Source organism: Ranitomeya variabilis, chromosome 1 (assembly GCF_051348905.1).
Source record: "Ranitomeya variabilis isolate aRanVar5 chromosome 1, aRanVar5.hap1, whole genome shotgun sequence".
NCBI lineage: Eukaryota > Metazoa > Chordata > Amphibia > Anura > Dendrobatidae > Ranitomeya > Ranitomeya variabilis.
Genome location: NC_135232.1, coordinates 986,657,608 through 986,682,656, shown reverse-complemented (window position 1 = coordinate 986,682,656; position 25,049 = coordinate 986,657,608). Strand labels below are relative to the sequence as shown.

The 25,049-nt window shown below is 42.9% G+C and overlaps 2 protein-coding genes across 3 annotated transcripts in view; one reads left to right on the top strand and one right to left on the bottom strand.

The window, feature by feature from the left end:
* Window positions 1-25,049, top strand: part of FSTL5 (follistatin like 5) — a 1,228,096-nt gene that overhangs the window by 8,335 nt on the left and 1,194,712 nt on the right. The window lies entirely within an intron of this gene.
* Window positions 12,772-16,098, bottom strand: LOC143782067 (uncharacterized). 2 transcript variants are annotated; one of them, XM_077269272.1, is made up of 3 exons: window positions 15,607-16,098; window positions 13,981-14,406; window positions 12,772-13,508 (listed from the first exon to the last, which is right to left on the bottom strand). In XM_077269272.1, the coding sequence occupies exons 2-3, from the start codon at window positions 14,404-14,406 to the stop codon at window positions 12,990-12,992; spliced, it is 945 nt and encodes a 314-aa protein (XP_077125387.1). In that variant the 5' UTR covers window positions 15,607-16,098; the 3' UTR covers window positions 12,772-12,989. The 2 variants fall into 2 exon arrangements, with proteins under 2 accessions (XP_077125387.1, XP_077125320.1); XM_077269205.1 differs by lacking the exon at window positions 15,607-16,098 and having other exon boundaries at window positions 13,981-14,943.

Genomic DNA, 25,049 nt, shown 5'->3' with positions numbered 1-25,049 from the left:
TAGGTCTCTATCAGTTGGATCTCAAGATCACAAAGATAAAAGCAGAAAATGTTAGACATATAATAAGAGAATGCCAGATAAAAACAAACCAAACAGTAAAAGAAAAACAACATCCCCTAAATATCACACCGCATCATAAGAAGGCTCCAAAACCAAAGTTTTCATTAAAGGGGTTGTCCATCATTGCTAGGATCACTGTTCTCACCTTCAGACATTTTAGTAATCAAGAGGAGGTGAGCGGCCAACTGCTACTCTCACTTCCTCTTGATCACATATATGTCAGAAGATGGGGACAATGATGCTAGCACTGATTGGGGGCAGGGCTTATGTGTCATAATAACCACACATTAGCCCTCAGAACATGAGTAGCGTTGGACCGGCACCGACACGAGAGGGGTGTATGAGTGTTTTTATTTTCACGGAGGCAAACATTCAGATCAAGAAAGGGTTGTCCTAATAGTGACTGTACCCAATGTATAGATCCATCTACTTTCCAACTGTGCTGGAATTTTCCCCATATTGCTCCCTCTAGGCCCCAGAGATACTTGATCTATGCTTTTAAAGGTAAGTAATTTGATTGATACAAATGCTTTGGCAGGGTCTTAAAGGGAACCCGTCAGTAGGATTGTGCACAGTAACCAACAGACAGTGTCAGGATGGCGCCATTATACTGATTACAATGATACCTGGTGATTAGTGTTGAGCGATACCGTCCGATACTTGAAAGTATCGGTATCGGAAAGTATCGTCCGATACCGGCAAAGTATCGGATCTAATCCGATACCGATACCCGATACCAATACAAGTCAATGGGACTCAAGTATCGGATGGTATCCCTGATCGTTCCCAGGGTCTGAAGGAGAGGAAACTCTCCTTCAGGCCCTGGGATCCATATTAATGTGTAAAATAAAGAATTAAAATAAAAAATATTGCTATACTCACCTCTCCGAGGGAACCGGCAGCGTTGTTTGCTTAAAATGCGCGCTTTTCCTTCCTTCCGTGACGTCACGGCTTCTGATTGGTCGCGTGCCGCCCATGTGGCCGCGACGCGACCAATCACAGCAAGCCGTGACGTAATTTTCAGGTCCTTCTAGGCATTCAGTATTTTAAAATTACGTTCCGGCTTTGTGATTGGTCGCGTCGCGGTCACATGGGCGACGCGACCAATCAGAAGCCGTGACGTCACAGGAGGCAGGAGACGCGCGCATTTTAAAATGCGCGCGTGTCCAGCCTCCCATGACGTCACGGCTTGTGATTGGTCGCGTCGCCCATGTGACCGCGACGCGACCAATCACAAAGCCAGAACGTAATTTTAAAATACTGAATGCCTAGAAGGACCTGAAAATTACGTCACGGCTTGCTGTGATTGGTCGCTTCGCGGCCACATGGGCGGCACGCGACCAATCACAAGCCGTGACGTCACGGAAGGAAGGAAAAGTGCGCATTTTAAGCAAACAACGCTGCCGGTTCCCTCGGTGAGGTCCAGGCTGCGTCGGAGAGGTGAGTATAGCAATATTTTTTATTTTAATTCTTTATTTTACACATTAATGTTGTTTCGATACCGATACCCGATACCACAAAAGTATCGGATCTCGGTATCGGAATTCCGATACAGCAAATATCGGCCGATACCCGATACTTGCGGTATCGGAATGCTCAACACTACTGGTGATGAAATCCATCTTGTGGTTGTTGTTCAATCTGTATTTGCAGTTTTGAGTTAATGAGATTCTCATTCTCTGGGGCGGCCTGTGGGGGGTCTTCATGCGGAGCTCTAATTAGCTATTCACCAGTATGGCTGCTGACAGGTCACTGATCCCTCAGTGACCTGCCCTTATTTTACATAATGCCTATACTATTGTGGGGTTAGAAAATAAAAATAACTTCATCAAAATGGCGCCGGATGTGCCTTTCTAATTCATACCTTTTAATCTTTTGGCAAAAGTGATCCTTGCCTTTTATCCTATAATATATACTGATGTGACACCGATAATGTGTTGATACTAGTGTTTACCATTGTCATTTACTGTAGCACCTTGTTATGACTATCTACATTGATTGTTATTTAGAGCATATACTTTTATATGTTTTATAATATTTCAATAAAAATTGATTTTACAGACAATATATACTCCTTCCTTTGGGCTCCTTTCATGCCCCTTCCTTTTTTGTACTGTTGAAATTTCATTGGAGTTTCGGCCCTTTTAATTATTCAGTGTATCGGAGTGGAAAACGTAAACCCTTGTATTATTCAGCTATTTTAGCCCATCGCCTGTTCTCTGACCACTATTTAAAATGCATTTAGTAACCCCTTTAAAGTAAATTAAAATACAATATAGAAAACAGTGAGGTTTAGCAGAATTTCTTTATAGCATCATAGTTGAGTAATTCCCCGTTCCCCTAGGTGCTATTTGCCATTTCTGTATACACTAATGACAGGAAGCATTATGAATATACGGTACTTCTGTTCGAACAAGCACCAGAGCATTTGACCCTTTGCAGCCAAGGGCAAGAGAGAATCATTTATTCAATAAATTGCAAAGCCATGAGATGAAACGAGGGAAAGCAACAGCACAGAGAATAACTCTTTCTGTCTGAAACTCCTTCTTGAACTATAGCCCATACCATGCATTTAACGCTTTATGGCCTGGTTGAAATGCCATGAATTTTCTGGGATGGATTCCAAAACCTCAAACCCATGGCAATTATTCAGGTAGGGCAAAACCCAAATCACACATACCAGTCAAAAATCTGAGTGCAACTGTCATGGAATATTACGGTGTGTTTTAATCTTTGTAGTCCAGTGAGTAAAATCTGTGAAAAATGCACGGCAAACATTTACAGATTTAGCCACAGACTTGGAGCAAAATTTGCAGAAAACATTAATAACCATGCCTAGGATAATATAGTTTGGTATTTAAATCTGATAAAATGTAGCACAGTGGGCAGAAATGTGGCTTTAAAGCACCTCTCCAGCATTTTCTTTTTTTCCGTGCTGGAGTGGTGCTTCTATCCTAAGGCCCCTGCCCTTGGTCTCATACACACCCTCCAGCATCTTCACCTTTATTCAGTGCCATGCCGGTTCTGCTGCGCCATCTTGTGACCTCAACTTCTGACAGCTCAGAGTCAGATGTTCCATCACAAGCTCTCAGTGCAGGTCTTTGAGGGACAGAATGAGGTTCTCAGACTTGTAGCGAGTGGTCACCTCCTGCAAACATAGAAGCGATCTGGCAGGTCACAAGCTGCTGGAGACTGACAGGAGTGGTGGTATTGGAAAGGAAAGATGGCTGCAGATAAGTAAAGGAATAGAGTCATGGACTTAGAATAGAAGCACCACTCTAGGCCTGCAATAAAGAGAAATGCTGGAGTGGTTCATTAACAATTAGTGCTGTTTCACTGTAGTCCCAGGTTTATTAGTTATCTCAGGTTATCACAGACTTTATACTTAGGCCATGTGCACACGTTCAGTATTTTTTGCGTTTTTTTCGTGTTTTTTCGCTATAAAAACGTGATAAAAACGCGAAAAAAACGCTTACATATGCCTCCCATTATTTTCAGTGTATTCCACATTTTTTGTGCAAATGTAGCCTTTTTTTCCGCGAAAAAATCGCATCGCGGAAAAAAAAGCAACATGTTCATTAAAATGCGGAATTGCAGGGGATTCCGCACACCTAGGAGTGCATTGATCTGCTTACTTCCCGCACGGGGCTGTGCACACCATGCGGGAAGTAAGCAGATTATGTGCGGTTGGTACCCAGGGTGGAGGAGAGGAGACTCTCCTCCACGCACTGGGCACCATATAATTGGTCAAAAAAAAAGAATTAAAATAAAAAATAGTCCTATACTCACCTTTGATGTCTTCCCGCCTCTCCACTGCACGCTGTCGCTTCGGTTCCTATAGCTGATTGGCGGTGAAGGACCTGCCGATGACGTCACGGTCTTGTGATTGGTCGTGAGCGATCATGTGACCGCTCACGTGACCGCGACGTCATGGAAGGTCCTGCGCGCACACACCATCTATACGGAACGGACGCCGGTGAGGAGATCAGCTTTCTGCGGGTGAGTATAACCATTTTTTTTATTTTTTTTATTATTTTTAAACATTCTATCTTTTACTATAGATGCTGCAAAAGCAGCATCTATAGTAAAAAGTTGGTCACACTTGTCAAACGCTATGTTTGACAAGTGTGACCAACCTGTCAGTCAGTTTTCCAAGCGATGCTACAGATCGCTTGGAAAACTTTTAGCATTCTGCAAGCTAATTACGCTTGCAGAATGCTAAAAAAAATGCGGAAAAAACGGAAAAAAAAACGCAAAAAAAAAAATGCGGATTTCTTGCAGAAAATTTCTGGTTTTCTTCAGGAAATTTCTGCAAGAAATCCGGACGTGTGCACATACCCTAACAGTGCTAACCACTGAGTGACTTTGCTGCCCAAACTATGGGCAAGCACAAAAAACTACAAGGAGTTTGTTCTCTCTTTGTTTGTGAAGGTTTCCTCTGGGGTCTCTGTTTTTCTTTCTACATTCTACAAGCAACCTGATAGGGAAATGGTTCCTATGAAATTATTTTAAGTGTGCCTATGTCTGAGCCATGGGAAATGTAATTATAAGCCCCTTGACGGACTGATATGGATCTTAATCTCTGCACAGTGTGGCAGAATATATTAGATCTTTATAAGCAACATAAATATTTTAATAGGGACAAGAGACGGAACTTATTTCTCTTTAGAAAAATTGCTGTCACAAAGTCCTCCCTCATTAAGCACTTAGGATTTTTTAAAGAACGTCTCCCTGCTTTTTCCATATTCCACTGCCCGAGCATCAACTTTCATTTTCTGTGCATATATTTTGCTGTCGGCACATACATACTTGTATAAAACAATGTAAAGTGATACGATGAGGTGCCGCTGCTATTGAGATAAGTAAGCGTTCCTCCTCAGTGTTTCATAACTGGAAAAATAGGAAATCTAAAACATTACTTTTGACCCTCACACATTTGTGATTAGTCTGCTGCTAGTTATAATGCACTATGAAAATTTTTCTTCAAACGTGTGTAAGATATTTTATTAATTATCTGCTGAATCTATTATAAAAAAGCTGTAAAAAAATCCTCAAACTGCTAAAGCAAAAAAAAATAACTATTGAAAAAAAAAGGCCTTTTAAAAATAATTGTCCTCAAGGCAAAAATATAATCCTACCATAACCAGTATACGGCTAACAGATGAATGAAAACTATTAAATACAAAGTCTGCTATTTTATAATTTAGGATAAACATTTGAGAGAATACTTGGTTCTTTTGCTGCAAAATTCTTTATTAACTTATACACTAGCATGGAATTTACTGTATAGGGGTACTTACATAAAGATAACCACTTAGCATATGCCCTGACTGCCCTGACCAAAATTACTAACGACTTGGGTACTATCACACAGTGAAATTTTCATCGCTACGACGGCACGATCCGTGACGTTCTAGCGATATCGTAACGATATCGTTGTGTCTGACACGCTACTGCGATCCAGATCCCCGCTGAGAATCGTACGTCGTAGCAGATCGTTTGGAACTTTCTTTCGTCGTCTAGTGTCCCGCTGTGGCGGCATGATTGCATCGTGTGACATAGGTGTGCACGATATTATATACGATGTAATGGGTGGAGAGGAGTGATACGTAGGAGCATCAAATTCTCCACCTCCTGTGTGCTGATTGGGGGGTACAATACTGTGCGCTCATTCGCCAGACGTACTACCATTGTTCCCTGCCGATATAACCGGAACTGTCGGGCGCTGTATTATTTTCTCTCTGTAGCACGTTTTTGGTTCCAAACTTCACCTGGATTCCCTGGACTTTAAACTACATAATTTTACCGCAAGAGGTATGTACAACGCTTCAGCGTAGCAGATAGAACCCTTCAACGTGGATTTTACCTCATGTTTAGCGCTGGAGCGTTGACGATTGTTCCTTATTGAGCGTAGGTAGGCCAGAGCGTCTCAAGTAGTGAGTTGTAGCGTGGCGTATTTTATCCTTTTACAGATCTAGCTGTTGCATGGTGGACTGCCCAGTTTATGTTGGTAGCACCATAAAGATTTAGATAAATGGTTAAAACATTTGGTTTGTTAGCATGTGTATTAATTGTACTTTTGTATTCTTTTTAGCAAGTATGCTGACTTCCGGTGAGAGGTCTGTCGTTGCTGCTGCCCTGTTGTTTGAGGCAGCACGGCTCCTAGAGGAGCGACGTCCAAAACGAAAACGCCGCATGTGGACCAGGAGCTGGCTGCTGAAAAGGTCTACATTGTCACACATGGGTCTGATAAGAGAGGTACGTGATAACAACCCTCAGGATTTCCGAAACTACCTTCGGATGTCAGAGGAATCCTTCAAGTTAATACTTGCTGCTGTTACGCCACTCATACAAAGGCGGGATACGCCGATGCGTGCAGCCGTGCCCATGGATGAAAGGCTGGCGGTGACACTGCGGTTCCTGGCCACAGGAAGGTCTCTTCAGGATTTGCGATTTTCAGCTGCTGTTTCCAGGCCTTTACTGAGTGTCCTGATTCCGGAGACCTGCGAGGCTATTGTGCAGAGCTTAAGGCATTATATGGAGGTGACTATTTTTTACTCCTATTGGTTTTGAATGCTGTGTTATGTTATGTCCATATAGTGTTCAGCAACCCTTTCAGTCAGTGAAGCAGTCTGATACAATGGCTGCCTGCATACTCTGGATTGTTCACTTTGTTTGACTACTCCATACTGCGCGTCAATTCTGTCTATGTATTAATGTATTTTTACTAATTTTTACATGTTTTCTTTTCATCTTGCAGTTTCCCAAGACGGCGGATGACTGGAAGAAGATTTCTTGCGATTTTGAGCAGCTGTGGCAGTTTCCAAACTGCGGTGGCGCCTTGGATGGCAAGCATGTGCGCATCACCCAACCAGCCAACTCAGGATCCTTCTTCTATAACTACAAAGGATATTTCAGTCTGATCCTCATGGCCCTTGTCAATGCGAACTATGAGTTCGTGGATGTGGATGTTGGCATGAATGGTCGAGTCTCCGATGGTGGTGTTTTGGAACACACTTCATTTGGGGAAGCCCTGAGGAACAATCAACTGCAGTTGCCACGAAATGAAGACACAAAGGGAAACCTCAATTTTGTTTTCATCGCTGATGAAGCTTTCCCTCTTCATCCACATCTGCTGAAGCCATTTGCGCAGAGAACACTCACAGCGGAGCGGAGAATCTTTAACTACCGGTTGTCTAGGGCCCGTCGTGTGGTCGAAAATGCCTTTGGGATTATGGCGAATCGGTTTAGAGTTTTCCACACAGCTATCAACTTGAAGCTGCCGTCTATAGACTTTGTGGTTTTGGCATGCTGTGTGCTGCATAACTTCCTGAGACGCCATGACACCAGCTCCTACTCTCCTCCTTCATTTATTGATTCTGTGGACACAATAACCGGAGATATTGTGCCCGGGGAATGGCGGGCACAAGAAGAAAATGTAGCAGGTCTTCAAGCGCTGGGATCTGGCAGACAGGCAGACGATGCAAGGGACTGTAGAGAAAAATACTGCCTGTACTTTAATGGTTCTGGAGCTGTGCCTTGGCAGGATCACGCCGTATAAAAAAAACAATTGTATGTGTAGCGTAAACTGAACCATCGATATTTTATGCTTTTGCTTTCCACAATGACATTGTTTTAATAGGCAACTCTCTTTTGTTTAATAAAATAGTTTTGCATTACTCCCGTTTATTCACGGCTGTTTTTTTTTTATATAAAGTGGTTAACTCCTTAATCCCATATGACCTACTATCAGGTCAAAGTGACCTGGGACTTAATTACCTGTAACGGGATAGTACGTCGTGGCAGACAATCATTTTTGCATTTAAAAGTATAATGATAAGGTGGTGGTGGTGGTGTCCTGTGGTGTTTGGGTAATAAACCATTGTTGTTTGAATGGACATGTTGGAGCCTGCCCTAATTGAGTTAAACCTGTCCTACACAAGGCATTGTTTATCAATATACATATGCATAGGTCGGAGACATGATGTCTATCTCAGGACCACTAGCCTACAATGGAACCCCACAGGAGTTGTGTACATATGTAGATAATGATGGGTCACAAACAGGACAGAGGCTTCTCATTCAAGATTTTTACAGTGTACACCTAGATCCTCCATTATCTCTATGGCCAATATTCATTTACTATGTAGATGCACCTCTGCCTTATCACATAAACAAAGGACAACACACAAAAGAACACAGGCCTGACCGCCAATATATCTCACTCATTTCTATGATACGTGTATTGACCTTGTTGTGATTTGGATTTGGTTGCAAGTTCCCCCCCCCCCCCCCCCCCATGTATAAAACATCTCTGGCAGTCATGTTGTGCATCTGGCAAGCGGACGTACAAGATGGAGGCACTTTAGGATGCGTTTTGCAAACTCTTTTGTGCTTCCTGCATTTTTTTCTCTTTTGTGTGTGCCTTGGCTCTGCTGGCCCAGGCCTGCTCCGCAAGTACATAAAAACAGAACACAAAATTAACGGCTAAATAACTTTGTTTTTTACTGAAATTTTTTTTTTTTTTTTTTTTTTAAGACAACAAAAAAAATTACATTGTCCCACGGTGGTGGGCTAGCAGTTGGCGCAGCATGCGTCCATTATCTTTAACCTGCTCCTGCAGGCGCGCTGCTGTCTCCTGCAGGCGTGCTGCTGTCACCTGCAGGTGCGCTGCTGTCCCCTCCAGCCGCCTCTGCTTTGCCAGCAGCTCTCTCACGGTGGTCGATTCTGTGGATAGAAGAGGTCCGAGAACGGACGGTGATTACTCTGCAAATACGACATGTGTGAACATACCCTGAGATTAACCATACACTCAATTTGGTCCTGTCCCAGAGGTCTAGCCCTTTTTTTTTTTTTTTTTTTTTTTTTTTTCGTTCTTGTCGTTGTCAAATGTGACATCCAAAAGATAACCTCTCCCACTGTCTGTATACTTACGGAGAAGTGACACCGGTTGGTCATCACCGGAAGAGGTGGAAGAGCTGCTCACCTCCCATCCCCTCGCTTGTGCACCAGCTGCCGCAGCTAAAACGCAGCAAATACATATATGGTTAAAAGTTGAACACGCTATGGAGAAGTGCTCACAGTTTTGGTCACTTACGAAGGGTGGCCTCTGGTGAGAATGCCGCCGACCCGGGGGAGGAAGAGGAGTGGCGGAAGGGTGGTGTTGTGGCCTGCGGTGGGGTGCTAGCGCGCCTGGTCCTTACTGCGTCTGTAATGTATACAGTATTTCAGCTCCCCTCTAATGTCCCGTATGCAGAAATAAAATAGCAAATTGCAATCAATGATGGTAAACATACGTGATGTACCGGGCTGTGGGCTATCGCTGGTGGAGGATGCAGGTGCTGGTGGCTGTTGCCGGCGCCGTCTCCCTACACAAACATTAAAGCACCTTAATATGTAGACACCAAAAGTACAGGGCTCCATAATTACCAAATAATACCTATGCGCCATTGGCGGGACAAAATAGGAGCCAAAATAAATGTCCCCCTGTAATGTCCCATATGCAGTAATAAAGTTGCAAATTGCAAACAATGATGGAAAACATATGTGATGTCCCGGGCTGTGGGCTGCCGCTGGGGGAGGATGCAGGTGCTTGTGGCTGTTGCCAACGCCGTCTCCCTACACAAACATTAAGAACCTTAATATGTAGACACCAAAAGTACAGGGCTCCAGAATTCCCAAAAAATACCTAGGCATCATTGGTGGAAAAAGTTAGGAGCCTAATAATTAATGAAATTTCTACTCGCCAAACCAGGGCCGGACTGGCCATCGGGCAGTTCCGGCAAATGCCAGAAGGGCCGATGGCAGTAGTGGGCCGCTCGAGTGTGCCGCTGTTGGCACACTCCCCACGCTGTCGCTATGGGGGCTGCCTGCCTGCATTGCATTCTATGGGGGCTGCCTGCCTGCATTACATTCTATGGGACTGGCTGCATTACATTCTATGGGGGCTGTGCTGCATTGCATTCTATGGGGGCTGTGCTATATTACATTCCATTCCATGGGCCTGTGCTGCATTCCATTCCATGGGCCTGTGCTGCATTATATTCTGTGGGGCTGGCTGCATTACATTCTATGGGGGCTGTGCTGCATTTAATTCTATGGGGCTGTGCTGTATTACATTCTATGGGGACTGAGCTGTAATGCTGGATACGGCTGTGATTATATGTTATATAGTCGTGTTACACTCCCCTCACTTCTTGTAGCCTACAAGTGTACAAAGATATTATACAGTCACCATGCGATGATTTTGTAACCCCTGACCTGAGCATGTTTCACATTCCAAACCTCCCGGCAGCGTGCGTATCCCGATTCCCCCATACAGGTACTTACCACGCCTTGGCTCCGCACGCAACTCTGCCAGAAGCTGCGGGGTCTTATATCGGAGGTCTGCCCACTTTTTCCTGAGCTGCTGCGCACTGCGTCGGACGCCAAACCTCCTCTCCATCATGCGCCCAATGCGGCGCAGCACCTCCTGCTTGTGGAGGTTTGGGTGCTGAGGTTGACTCCCCAGGCCCTCATAGTCCAGGGCAGACATCTCTTGGACAAAAAATGCCATCTCTGGCCGCCCCAGAGGAGCTGAGCGCTGTCGCGCCGCCATTTTGCCTGCCAAGACGCTTAACCACCTAACCACGCCCAGAGGAGGTCCTTGACGCGTGGCGCCCGATCAACATCGCTATAGCGTCTCCGTTTCAGAACAGCGTCGCGATTGTGACGCCGACTCCAGAAATACCGTTTTTTTTTGCGTTCTCATTATCACGCCGCAGCGCTCATCGTCCTTGTTCCAGTGTTTCAGTGCCTTTGGCATCTATGGGGTACGGCTGTTGTGTCGACACTTTATTTGACCTGTACATGTATTGAATCTTATGTTAATGTTTACTTTTGTGTTGAGCGTTGCAGCTTTGCACACGCAACGCTGAATGCAAATGTAAATGTATTAGGCTACGTTCGCCTTAGCAGCGGACGCCGCAGCGGCGCCGCATGCGTCATGCGCCCCTATATTTCACATGGTGGCGCATGGACATGCGTTGCACTTGCAACTTGCGTTGTGCATGCGTTTTGCTGCGTTTTTGTTTGCGTTGTTGGCTGCGGCTCCGACGCTGCGGCGCACAACGCAAATGTGAACGTAGCCTTACCTCTGCAGCGTTTTGAGACAGATGCATTAAATTTTTAAATGTTTTTATGGGCACCAAAAAACAGCGTCATGTGTCGTCCTCTGCACCCTGATGCATGCGTCCCAAAACGCTAGGGCAACACATGTCCATGCGGGCCCCATCTTGAAAATACGGGGCACAAGAAACACATATATCACCGCATAAGGACCATACGCAACGCTAATGTTAACTTTACCTTATAAGCGGGAAAAAAAGAGATGTGTGAATGCTACATTACAGTATTGGATGTGTTGTGTCACTTTTGCAAAACGGATGTACTAATTGTAAATTTTTTTTTCACCTTGCTCAGGTTCTCTATATCTAATTCTATAAACTTGAGGGCATAAATTGACTAATCTTAATCATGAACCTACCCTATGAAAACCAAGTTTTATTATTATTATTATTATTATTATTATAATTATTATTATTATTTAAAAACCAATATATAGGTTAGGAAACAAACCCAAACAAACCTAATATGCAGGGGTTGGCACCCTATGGGATGCGGCGGAAGTGGAAGGGGCGAAGTAGAAGATCGGGACTATTTAACCTTCGTCAGGCTGCATAATTTTACAATGTTGACAGGCTGCAGAGGTACAATTGTACCTTCATATATACCTCCACTGTGATTTGGCCAATATATTGTGGACCAAAAGTGCAGAGATGTCACGAAATTTCAGCCCTCTACGGCTTTTCGACAAAAGATATTGCAATTTTAAAAATGGGTATAGTTACAATTGTACCTAGTCAGGCGGACAAAGGTCAAATAGAGGGGCTTTTATCTGACGTTATGCGTCATATAAGAATCGGAACACTTTATTTATATCGGGCCTCCTCCAGAGGGGAAAAGGAGGATCTGGAAGCCGGTATAGAAAGGCTTATCCACACTATGGCGCGGATTCAGGAGCAGCAGAATGTGGCAATGGGGGAGCTGCTGAAGCTTCGGGACATGTGCCAACATTTGCCGGCGGGGCCAAAATAGAAACCAAGTGTCTGAACATTTTTTGTTGTGTGTTGTACAGCTAAAAAAAGTTTGTTAATTTAAACATATATATATCCCACCAATCAAGCTTTTGAGAGTGAAGTTACATGACAAGTTTTTATTATGAACCAATTCTTAACAACATTACAAGTTGGAAACGGGAACATTGTGTCGCATTGGTGTCTTATATTCTATAGGGCTGTGCTGCATTCCATTCCATGGTCCTGTGCTGCATAATATTCTATGGGGCTGTGCTGCATTATATTCTATTGGGCTTATCTGCATTATATTCTATGAGGCAAAGACACAGCGCCGCCACCACGAGGCATCCCAGTCAGCGCAGTACTGGCCCCCAGATTGTCCTCCGGGCTTTTCTCCTTTCGGAGAATTTGTCCCCAGACGAGGTCTTGCCACGTAAGGTTTTCAAAAACACGCTTAAGATTGCCACTCACCGCTTCTATACTGTGTTATTATTATTATTGTGTTATTAATGTTCGGTTTTTATTCTTTCTCAACAACAGAAGCCGGCAGTGTGACCATAATTAATTAAACCAATATTTTTAAACTTTGCATCAATTTTCCATGTTTTATTTTTAGAAATGTACGTTTCTTGGTTACGTGAATTTATGCCCTCATACAGTGCTGTGGACCCATTTTGTCTCAGTGATCGAGACACACCAATCAACCAGTCGAGATTGAATTTCAAGGAAAAAGTTTTATTAAACACAGTATAAATAACAAGAAAATAAAAAAAAATGGAATGCATAAAAATTTATTTAACGAAATTTATAAAATCACAAATCGTGATATGCCAAATCTTCAGATCCATAACTTTGGTGCCTGATGGGCGAAGCCATCTGAGAAGGCATTGGCGTGTAGGAGTTAGGGGGTGGCGGACCAAAGTGGGAAACGGGGAGATTTTGCCGTCTTGGTGTGTGTGCCCAACCATTGAAATATGAGGACTCTGTCCGCTGCATTGGCCGTGAAGACACCAAACGAGTGTGCTCGTCCAAATTGCCATCTGAACCCTTGTGAACCGCTTCCAAAATTAGACGCTCGGTTATTGTTCTTTGTCTGTCATCCATTTTGGCCAGTTTGTCCACTATATAGTGTCCAAAACCCTGCAACGCAGGGCTGACACTGTTTGTTAACGCCTGTTTTGCCAGGCTCACCAGTTCATGGGAGACGTCTGCGGTGGCCTTACGTTTCCGAGAACCTAGCCTCCCTTGAGTCCTGGCAGGTGCAGCCTCCACAAATTCAGTCGTTGAGCTGTCCTGTGCACAGTCCTGTGTACTGTCCTGTGCACTGTCCTCCTGGGGAGAATACAAAAAAAAGTTAGTAACCCGAAAACCAAAAGTCTTAACACCCTAACCGCATCCAAACTATATATTCGTATTCATGCAATAATGTTATAATAGATTTTTAGCTTAGTAATATTATTTAACATTCCCATTTATTTATTACTTTGAACTACACTGTTCTGACTGCAAGGGGAACCTGATGAATATGTAATTGCCGAATAATCTCACCAATAATACTTATCTGCAGCTGGAAGCGATACAATTGTAGAGATGGTATGGTTTATGAATTTTAAGAAGGTCGCCATTAGATACTTATGAAGGTTGCGATATAATACTGTAATGCGACAGGGTTACTTATGCGTACATGATTTTGTAATAACTAAAAAATTGATGGGATAATCAGAAGGATAAAACCGAAAATGCTGATAAATTAGATTTAATGATACGACACATTGGTGAACCTGTTGTGAAAAGAGGTACTTACTTGTTGCCATTGAGAGTCCTGCTCGACGAGGTCCGGTGATACAATCTCTTCCGCAGGTGCAGGTGCCAACAAGTGTAGACACGTGGATGTCCGTGGAACCTCTTGGTCCCTTAGAAAATTCATATGTTCAAAGTACCAAAGCCTTGGCACGTAAACATCTTCGGTCGAAGCTCCGGACCTTGTAGTGTGAAGGACCTTATTTAGCTCCTTCCTCCACACTGTGCGTAGCGCCTGTATTTTCTTCTTTATCACTGCTTCGTTTGCTATCTCTTCCGGAGCATGGAGCTTGTAAAAGTCAATGAGCTTAGAATAACCCTCCTTCCTCTTTTCCCTGTTGCAGTACTCTGGAGATTTAATTTTCCAGAGGCAGGGAAAAGAGTGGTAGATTTCAATGAAATCCCGGATGAATTCAACACGATTTGACATCTGGAAAAAAATAAAAAATAAAAAGTTAGGCATTTGATAGAGTCCTTTAAACACTACTTTTACCTGTGTACCACCCGCTTCAGTACAGCAGCCGCACAAAGCACTCATGGCGACCATACCTAGTACCATCTGCCACGCTGTAGTCAACCAGTCACAACCAGTCACAACAGCGTCCCATTCGCTTGCTTCTGCGGCGGAACGAAGCGCTCATGCCGACCATACATTGTTCCATCTACCACGCCCTAGGCCACCATAACTCAAAACAACCACCCGCTTCAGTACAGCTGACGCACAAAGCACTCATGCCGACCATACATTGTTCCATCTACCATGCCCTAGGCCACCATAACCCAAAACAACCACCCGCTTCAGTACAGCTGACGCACAAAGCACTCATGCCGACCATACATTGTTCCATCTACCACGCCCTAGGCCACCATAACTCAAAACAACCACCCGCTTCAGTACAGCTGACGCACAAAGCACTCATGCCGACCATACATTGTTCCATCTACCATGCCCTAGGCCACCATAACCCAAAACAACCACCCGCTTCAGTACAGCTGACGCACAAAGCACTCATGCCGACCATACATTGTTCCATCTACCATGCCCTAGGCCACCATAACCCAAAACAACCACCCACTTCAGTACAGCTGACGCACAAAGCACTCATGCTGACCATACATTGTTCCATCTACCATGCCCTAGGCCACCATAACCCAAAACAACCACCCGCTTCAGTACAGCTGACGCACAAAGCACTCATGCCGACCATACATTGTTCCATCTACCATGCCCTAGGCCACCATAACCCAAAACAACCACCCGCTTCAGTACAGCTGACGCACAAAGCACTCATGCCGACCATACATTGTTCCATCTACCATGCCCTAGGCCACCATAACCCAAAACAACCACCCGCTTCAGTACAGCTGACGCACAAAGCACTCATGCCGACCATACATTGTTCCATCTACCATGCCCTAGGCCACCATAACCCAAAACAACCACCCGCTTCAGTACAGCTGACGCACAAAGCACTCATGCCGACCATACATTGTTCCATCTACCACTCTCTAGCCCAACACCCACAACAGCGTACAATCCGCATCGCTTCAGCGTCGAGTACGAGACGCTCATGCCGTGTGTTTTTTTTTACATCGCTCCATCCACTACGCCCAAGCGGTCATTTCATACCTCGAAGCTGTGGTGCCAAGTGTAGAATGCTCTGTGAAACTGCGGTGCCAAGTGTGGAATGGCCTGGGAAACACTAAAAGCGACGTCCAGGTCCACCAACTGTGCAAGTACAAAGTGAAGAAAGTAAATTTTTAAACTGTGAGGTGGTGTCGGGAACAATAGTGGTCAGGTGACAAATTTTCCAACCAATTGTGTGCACATAACCTATGGCCTATCAGCACACTCTGTAGCAGCACTACACGCCCCTAGTGAACGTCACGCACAGATAATTCAATTAAGTGCTCTGAATTGTCTCTGAATCGTCTTGTGTGACATGACCAGTACGACTGTCCCATACGACTTCTACATCGCAAATACGTCACAAAATTATCGCTCCAGCGCCGTGAATTGCACAGTGTGACCGCAGTATACGACGATGGAACGATTCTCGTGCGACGCTGAAACGTCACAGATCGTGCCGTCGTAGCGATGAAAATTTCACTGTGTGATAGTACCCTTATACTTACAGCCAAAGCTAACAGACAGTTCTCTATTCTCCTCCTCCTAGACCTGTCCTCTGCCTTTGACACAGTTGATCACTGCCTCCTACTACAGATCCTCTCTTCCTTTGGGGTCAAAGACCTCGCCCTACCTTAGATCTCCTCATACCTTGCCAACCGCACATTTAGCGTTTCCTACTCCCATACTACCTCTTCATCTCGCCCCCTCTCTGTTGGTGTCCCTCAAGGCTCTGTCCTAGGACCCTTACTCTTCTCAATCTATACACTCGGCCTGGGACAACTCATAAGGTCCTATGGCTTCCAGTACCATTTATATGCCGATGACACTCAGATCTACCTCTCTGGTCCAGATGTCACCTCCCTGCTCTCCAGAATCCCAAAGTGTCTATCAGCCATATCCTCCTTCTTCTCCTCTCGCTTCCTCAAGCTCAATGTGGACAAATCTGAACTAATTATCTTTCCTCACTCTCGCATATCGCATATCTTACCTACCTGATCTATCTATCAAAATAAATGAAATCACACTTTCCCCTGTCCCCAAAATCCGCTGCCTCGGAGTAACCCTTGACTCTGCCCTGTCCTTCAAACCGCACATCCAAGCTTTCGCCACCTCCTGTCGCCTCCAGCTCAAAAATATTTCCAGAATCCGTCCTTTCCTCAACCCACACTCTACCAAAATGCTCGTGCATGCCCTAATCATCTCCCGCCTCGACTACTGCAACATACTCCTCTGTGGCCTACCTTCTAACACTCTCGCACCCCTCCAGTCCATCCTTAACTCTGCTGCCCGACTAATTAATCTCTCTCCTCGCTACATTCCTGCTTCCCCTCTTTGCAAATCCCTTCACTGGCTCCCAATTTCTCAGCGTATCCAGTTTAAATTACTAACACTGACCTACAAAGCCATCCATAATCTTTCTCCTCCGTATATTTCCACACTAATCTCTCAATATCTTCCCTCACGTAATCTCCGGTCCTCCCAAGACCTCCTCCTCTCCTCCACGCTTATTCGCTCCTCACCCAATCGCATCCAAGACTTCTCCCGAATATCACCCATCCTCTGGAATTCAGTGCCCCAACACATCCGGTTATCCACTACTTTTGGATCCTTCAAAAGAAACCTGAAAACCCATCTCTTCAAAGAAGCTTACAGCCTGTAAAGACTACACGGCCACCTCAACACCAATGGAGCTACTGCAACCCTCGACCTACTGTCTCCTTCCCCATAATCCTGTAGATTGTAAGCCCGCAAGGGCAGGGTCCTCTTCCCGCTGTACCAGTCAGTCATTGTTAGTTTTGTTTACTGTAAGTGATATTTGTATTTTGATGTAACCCCTTCTCATGTACAGCACCATGGAATTAATGGTGCTATATAAATAAACAATAATAATAATAATAATAATAATAATAATAATATGCTATATTACAGAATGTTGTCAGGAAAGAGGTAATTCCACACTCAAGAACCCTCTATTACGGTAATCTACTGCACCCCTCTAGTCCTGTGTTGGGTGCCGGTGCATGGAGCAGGCTCAAAAGCTAAGCCGCCTCCATACATTACAGGTGCCAGCTGTGATATACTGCTGGCACTTGTCTTTAACAACAGTGACCTGACCTAGCTCCAGTCACTGCCATTTAACCATAGAGATGCCTTTGTCAATCTCTGATAGCAACAATTGAAGATTACGGTTGGTTTAACATGGGAGTGAAAGGATATACTGAAGGCCCTCATTGTTGCCATTTATAGACTCCCATGAATCGCAGCTTGAAGAATTACTTTATATAGTACCAAATAGTATCAAATCATTGCAGGTTCAAGTTCTTTAAATTGAATTTGTTAGTAGGAGCAACCCTCCTAAACCAACTGTATGGATATATAGGTCATAGTAATTTAAATAAAATGACACCTTGATACCTGTGATCCAATGTCTTATTCCTGAGAAATCCACATTTTTCTTATATGTAAATGAGCTGTTAATATCTATGGGCAGATACAGATCTCCCTGAGAATGGCTCAGAACTTAAATGCTGGGGGTATTATCTGTGTGAGATTTAACGACTGACAGTCCATTCTCTTGATGTTCATGTCTCACATTGTAACGTCCCTTTTCATTTAAATGACTCCTTAGCGACATATTCAGGGAGATCTGTGACAAGCCATAGATCTTAAAATCTCATTTACAGATTAAGATAAATGTGGATTTCTCAAGAATAAGACATATTATTATTACATATCCATGTATCATTTTATTTAACCTTCAATGACGTACATCCTCTTGTAGATGGCTTACAAGGGTTGTGTACTACTAGGACAACCTCTTCTTAAACTAAATATTCATCCCAATAAAATAAACAAACCTATAGTCACCTTCTGCTCTGGTGTTCTCCGAGTATCTGGGGCATACTCGTAGATTATGTTTGTGTTCCCGCAGTTGCATGATTTGTGGCAGCTAGACAGCCTGAATACATGTGGGGATTGACTATTTGTTAGGGAACCCCCACATGTATTGAGGCTGTCTAGCAGGCGCAAATCATGCAGCTGCGGGAACACAAACATAAAACACGAGCACGTGTCAGATACTCGGAGAACACCCAAGCATGCTCAGAAATCTCGAGTAACGAGCATACTCGCTCATCACTAATAAAGAGTGAAGCTGATGGAACTCAGATCCGAAAATAATATAAAACATTATCAAACCATTATAAGTACCCTAATATGATATCAATAAAACCAACAAATCACCACACAAAAAAATAAGCCCTTAAGCAACTTCAATGAAAAGTTTAAAAGCTACAGGTTTCAGAATATGGCGACACAAAGAACATTTTTTGTTTTTTCACAAAGTTCTGAAATTTTGTAACCATTAACATATATAAAAACTATATAGTACATCTTTGGTATGACCATAACCATACTAACCTGAAGAATCACGTTGTCATTTCATTTTTTCTGCACAATGAGCACTGTACAAATAAAATCACTCCACCCACAAAATGACAAAATTGCATTTTTTCACAATTTCACCACACTTGGAATTTTTTTTATCGTAAAATTGCATGCACTATATATTAAAAAGTTTTTGTAACAGTAGCTATTTCTTTTGTTAAACTGTAACTTTTACATTTGACAAGTTGTTTTCCCCAAAAACAAGGTGTTTCTATAGCACAGTTTATACTCTCACCAGCAAATATTGTAACTTCTACAGTATTCAAACATTTTTCACAGCATTTACATTGTAAAAGTGTATTAATTGATCAGAGGAAAACTGTTTCATAGAGAATCCCTATGGCTATCTAGAATGGAAACAACAATCCCAAAATCACTTTTTGTTTCTCTTTTGCTTCCCGTTCTTCAAGAGCCATGATTTTTTATTTTGTTTGGCATCATATGAGGGCTTTCTTTTAATGGGATGAATTTTTGTTTTGACCGTGAACTTGCCTTCACAAGTGAACATCACAACCATCCTACTCTTGGAATTATGATGTGGGTTAGTATAATTTACATTAGCCTGAACTCTCTAGTTTTCATTCCAGGTACACTATCAAGTTGTCATTACATTGATTTTGTTATGGAACCAGTGGCACAGCTCTCCCCAAAATATCCCAGGAGACAATTTTCAACATGACAACACCAGGCCACTAAGGATGAGTGGATCCATGGAAGATCAGATTCGGCTGAGCTTTAGTCAAAAGTTTGGTTCGGATTCTAGAACTTGACCCAGAACCCAATATAAGTCAACAGTGACCCAAACTTTGATTAAGTAAAATGGCTGTAAAGTGATCCTACTAAGGTATAGGGAGCTGAAAAGGGAAGCAAAATGGGGGTAAGAGCAGGGCAATTGCCCTGCAAACAAATGTGGATAGGGAAATTACTTAGCATAGAAAGCAAAAAGCAAATAAAAATAATCTTGAAAAAAGGGGGCGGAAGTCCAAAAAGAGAAGTGAAGCAGTCACTTGCGTGTGTATTTTATTATACTTGTTAATAAATAAAATGAAAAAAGAAAGAGACATGGGGTCTCCCCTATTTTTAATAACCAGCTAAGGGAAAGCAATCAGCTGTAAGGTGGTCTTATTATGCTGGAAAGGGGACACTATCTATGGACTGTCCCAGCCAATTAATATCAGCCACCAGCTGTCTTCTTTGCCTTTGCTCTATAATAAGGATGGGAAGACCCCCAAAAAATGACATTGGGTCCCCCTTATTTTTAATAATCAGCTAACGCAAAGCAGACAGCTGAAGCTGATATTAATTGGCTGGGAAGATTGGTTATTGGCTAAGTCCCAGCCTAATAAGACCAGCCTTCATCCGCCTCAGAAATGCTGCATCCATTGGCCTTGGCTCTTCCCAATTGCTCTGGTGCAGTGGCAGTCAGGGTAATGGGATTATGAGGGTGATTTCAGAAGCTGCTGCTGACATCAAGCCCAAGGGTTTGTAATGGAGAGGTATCTACTGTATAAGACACCCACATTACTAAACCAGCAGTCAAAAGAAATAGAAACACACACCAAGAAAATTATTATTTGAAAAAACTTGCAACAACTTCCCTCTTTCACCCATTTATTTTAAAAAACCACCAATCCGCCGAAGGTCCCACACCGATCCCCATCTCAGTCTTCCAGTGTATGGAGCCCCATTCAGATAATGGGCCTTCATAGACTGGAGCAGCAGCCATTGCAGGATCTTGAGCTGACACCTCTACATTACTAACCTGTGGGCTTGATGTCAGTGCCAGCTGCTGACATCAACCCCACAATCCCATTAACTTAATTGCCACTGCACCAGAGCAATTGGGAAGAGTCAAGGCTAAGCTCTAGAATTGGTGTAGCTAATGGATGTGCATTCTCTGGGGTGGCTGAAGGCTGCTCTAATTAGGCTGGAAAGGAGCCAGTATCCATGGCCCTTCCCAGCCTATTATTATCAGCCCCAGCTGTCTGCTTTGCCTTAGCTGGTTATTAAATATAGGGGGGACGCCACAATTTTTGGTGGGTCCTTCTATTTTAAATAACCAGAAAAAGCAAAGTAGGTAGCTGGTGGCTGATATTAATAGGCAGGGAAGGTCAATGAATATTGGCCCCTTCTGAGCAAAACAAGAAAAGTTTACAGCTGTTTGTATTAACTTGGCTAGTTATTAAAAACAGGGAGGACCCCAAGTCATTTTTTAAATTTATTTATTTATTTTACACTGTCCCTCACTCGAGCAAAGTCATCATCCATGATCTGGTGGTTATACAAACCACGTCACAAATTGCTCCAGTCAGGCATAGCCGTGCCAGATATGGCTGTGATGGCTCCGGCAGTGCTCACCGCTTATAAGCTTGTTGATTGGCTGTGCTGCAACCTTTCAACAAGCTTTATTAAGTGCCCAAGCTCCAAAAAAGTAACACAGACTTGTTACACAGCAGTGGATTTTGATGATTAGTGTTGGTATGTGAACTCAACTTGGCAGGACATTCCTCAAACAACCCTTAATATTATAATAATAAATCAGGAGGTTTTAAAGACTTTGTTAATAACGCCACAAGTTTTCCATCTTGGTGCTACAATTTCAATATTGAGGAGTGTATTTATATTTGCTGTGTATCTTAAAGATGTAATAAAATAAACAGTTATTTTCATAAATTATTTGTAGCAGACCATTGAATTGTTTTGCATTTGTCAGTGTAGATTATGTATTTGACTATAGCTCTTATTCAGCTTCTGTATATACAGTATTTCCTCTAGGCCATTATTGTAATGCTAATATCTTGTGATGGATACACTTTGTTTTCTTACTTTCATGTTTGTACTCAAATATTTTGTTTGACAACAACAGAAATAATTATTAGAATGTTTGTTTAGATTTAGTTATTGCTGTTGCTTTTTTCTTAAGTTCAGAGGAGACATTGCATTGTTTGTGTAATATTTTTAAAAGTATCAGCTAAAAATGTTTCCCTCCTTTTACTGTGTTTTACTTATTTAATACATTTTTTAAGATAGCCCTGTTATCACACTGTGCCAGCAGTTAGAAACTTATAGCGCCATTTCAAACAGCTGTTATTCTGGATAAAATGATTGAGGTCTCTGATGAATGTTTTTCCCTGTATTTTGGTGAATTGCAGCATATTGTTGCAACCAAGCCTAGAAATTTGCTAATGTAAAACATATACAGGGTGGGCCATTTGTGTGGATACACCTAAATGAAATAGGAATGGTTAGTGATATCAACTTCCTGTTTGTGGCACATTAGTATATGGGAGGGGGAAAACTTTTCAAGATGGGTGGTGACTAGTGATGAGCGAGTGTATTTGTTGCTCGGGTTTTCCCCGAGCATGCTCGGGTGATCTCTGAGTAATTGTTAGTATTCGGAGACTAAGTTTTCATCACCTCAGCTGAATGATTTACAGCTATTAGCCAGGCTGAGTAGATGTGGGGGTTGCCTGGTTGCTAGGTAATCCTCAAATGTAATCAAGCTGTCTAGTAGCTGTAAATCATTCAGCTGCGGTGATGAAAACTTAATCTCTGAACACTAACAAATACTCGGAGATCACCTGAGCATACTCCGGAAAACCCGAGCAACGAGTACACTCGCTCATCACTAGTGGTGACCATGGCGGCCATTTTGAAGTTGGCCATTTTGGATCCAAATTTATTTTTTCAACAGGATGAGGGTCATGTGACACATCAAACTTATTGAGAATTTCACAAGAAAAACAATGGTGTGTTTGATTTTAACATAACTGTATTCTTTCATGAGTTATTTACAAGTTTATGACCACTTATAAAATGTGTTCAGAGTGCTGCCCATTGCATTGGATTGTCAATGCAACCCTCTTCTCCAACTCTTGACACACTGATAGCAACACAACAGAAGAAATGCTAGCACAGGCTTCCAGTATCCATTGTTTCATATGCTGCACATCTTGTATTTTCACAGCATAGACAGTTGCCTTCAGATAACCCCAAAGATAAAAGTCTAAGGGGGTCAGATTGTGAGACCTTGTTGGCCATTCAACTGGCCCACAATGACCAATCCACTTTCCAGGAAACTTCATGTAGGAATGCTTGGACCTGACACCCAAGATGGTGCACCACCGCATTATGGGTGACAGGTCGGAGCATTCCTACATGAACAGTTTACAAATATACAAATGCACTTACAGGGTGCAGTGGACCCAAGTAAAATGGCAACTGCACAGATGCAATAATACCAAATGAGACAGCCAGCCTTCAATCAGGGATTGGCAGTGTGGCACACCAGTGCAAAAAATATAACCTGTATGTGGCAATGATCATTTATGAAAATAGTTGTCACGTGCACACTTCTCAGAATGTCACATGGGGTGCGGCTGCAAGGGTCAATTTATTTCTTGTCGCTCAATCCAACACTCAAACTCTGTTCTAGGCATAAATCACACACCAATACAGTCCACACACTCCAACTACACAACACACTGTCACCACTCATTAAATACACATGGTGTGTCTGACAATCAAAAAAGAGGTAACACACTCTTTAAGGCTATGTATTATTTAAAGCATGCAAAGCTCAAATGGAAAAATACTAAGCTTTAATTGGAACCTATTACAGCAAAAGCATTACTAACCTGCAGATACAGGGTTAATCTGCAGGCTAATAGTGTTACTAACCTTCCTGGCACCGTCGCATAGCCAAACACTGCAGGGAAAAAATAAACTTAATTTTCCCTAGTAGCATTCGGTTTCAGTCACGGTGGTGGTATCAGCACAGGTTCAGTCACTGGTCTGGCAGCAATAACCGTGCCCCTGCTTCTTACTGACGCAGTCTCTGCACTGGGGCTGGGTGTCAGTCAGGGCCAGGGGCGTGGTTTCAGTCACTGCTGTGCATTCTCAGACTCCGAAAGAAATTTGGCATAGGGAAAAGCCTATTTTATATGTGCGGCTATATGTGTAAAATAGTTTTTTTTCCATATGTCGATTTTTGGGGTCACTAGAGTAGACCCAGACTTTTAAGGCACCTTTGTCCTGTCACTCTCCAGTGATGGATCCACATTGGAGGAAGCACATCTGAAAGCCATTAGGGACATGTAGGGCAAGCTGTGTATAGAGTCAGCTGTGAAATGCCCTCGTGAGGGCGGGAGCATTTGGGGTCTACAGGATTACAACAGCTCCTACAGCGTACAATACGATTATGAGAAGGTGATCATTATGATACACTCCAGATAGAAGATGGGTGAGATGGTTCCTTTATTATTGCTTTATTAGGTACGTATACTAAGGTGGTAGGTTTGCTGTTTTTATTTATGGAGTAAATTTTGGTAGACTAGCTTTTTTCCTGTTTTCCTGTTCCCTCACGCCATAGAGGGTGGGAAAATAAAATACTTTTGTGTATATATGAGGTTTGTCATTGTTAACACTGAAGTGTCATAGAAATCGTGGCTGCTTTTTTTAAGTTCAGATTTAAAAGTTATATTTTATTGTCAGAAAATCCTTACACTATTGTTGTAGTTGATATTATTCATTGGTGATCTGTCTCGTAATTCTTTGGTTGTTGTATACAACTTCCATTTTATTATTATGCACACTTTTGCAATAAATTAGAAATACGCCTGCAATCTATAAGATGTGCACAGGAAAGGTGTGGTTGTCCACCAATCTAGCCTTGTATGATCTCAGCACAAAAAAATATAGAAACTAAATAATTTTTGATACTTTGTTGTGTGTTATTTAACAGATTATGTTCTCAACTTTTCCACCTTTCCGTTTTTTTCTAAGGAAAATCTGTTAGGAGATTTGGTTAAGGAAAGAAAAGGAACTGCGTATCTATTCCATTTGTTAGGCATGGATCCACTGTTCCATGTCTTTTCTTGACTGAATCTCCAAACAGATTTTCCTTCATGAAGACCCGAGCAAAATAAAACACAATGAAGCATTCAACAATACATTGTTTATCTACTTTATTGTGTTGGCTATTATACTTTAATCAC

Excerpts from the sequence above, each read along its gene's own strand:
- LOC143782067 (XM_077269205.1), bottom strand. The coding sequence starts at position 14,535 with ATGGTACTAGGTATGGTCGCCATGAGTGCTTTGTGCGGCTGCTGTACT. Across the intron at positions 13,509-13,980 it reads AGGACTCTCAATGGCAACAA|GAGGACAGTGCACAGGACAG; the intron begins GTAAGTACCTCT and ends TATTCTCCCCAG.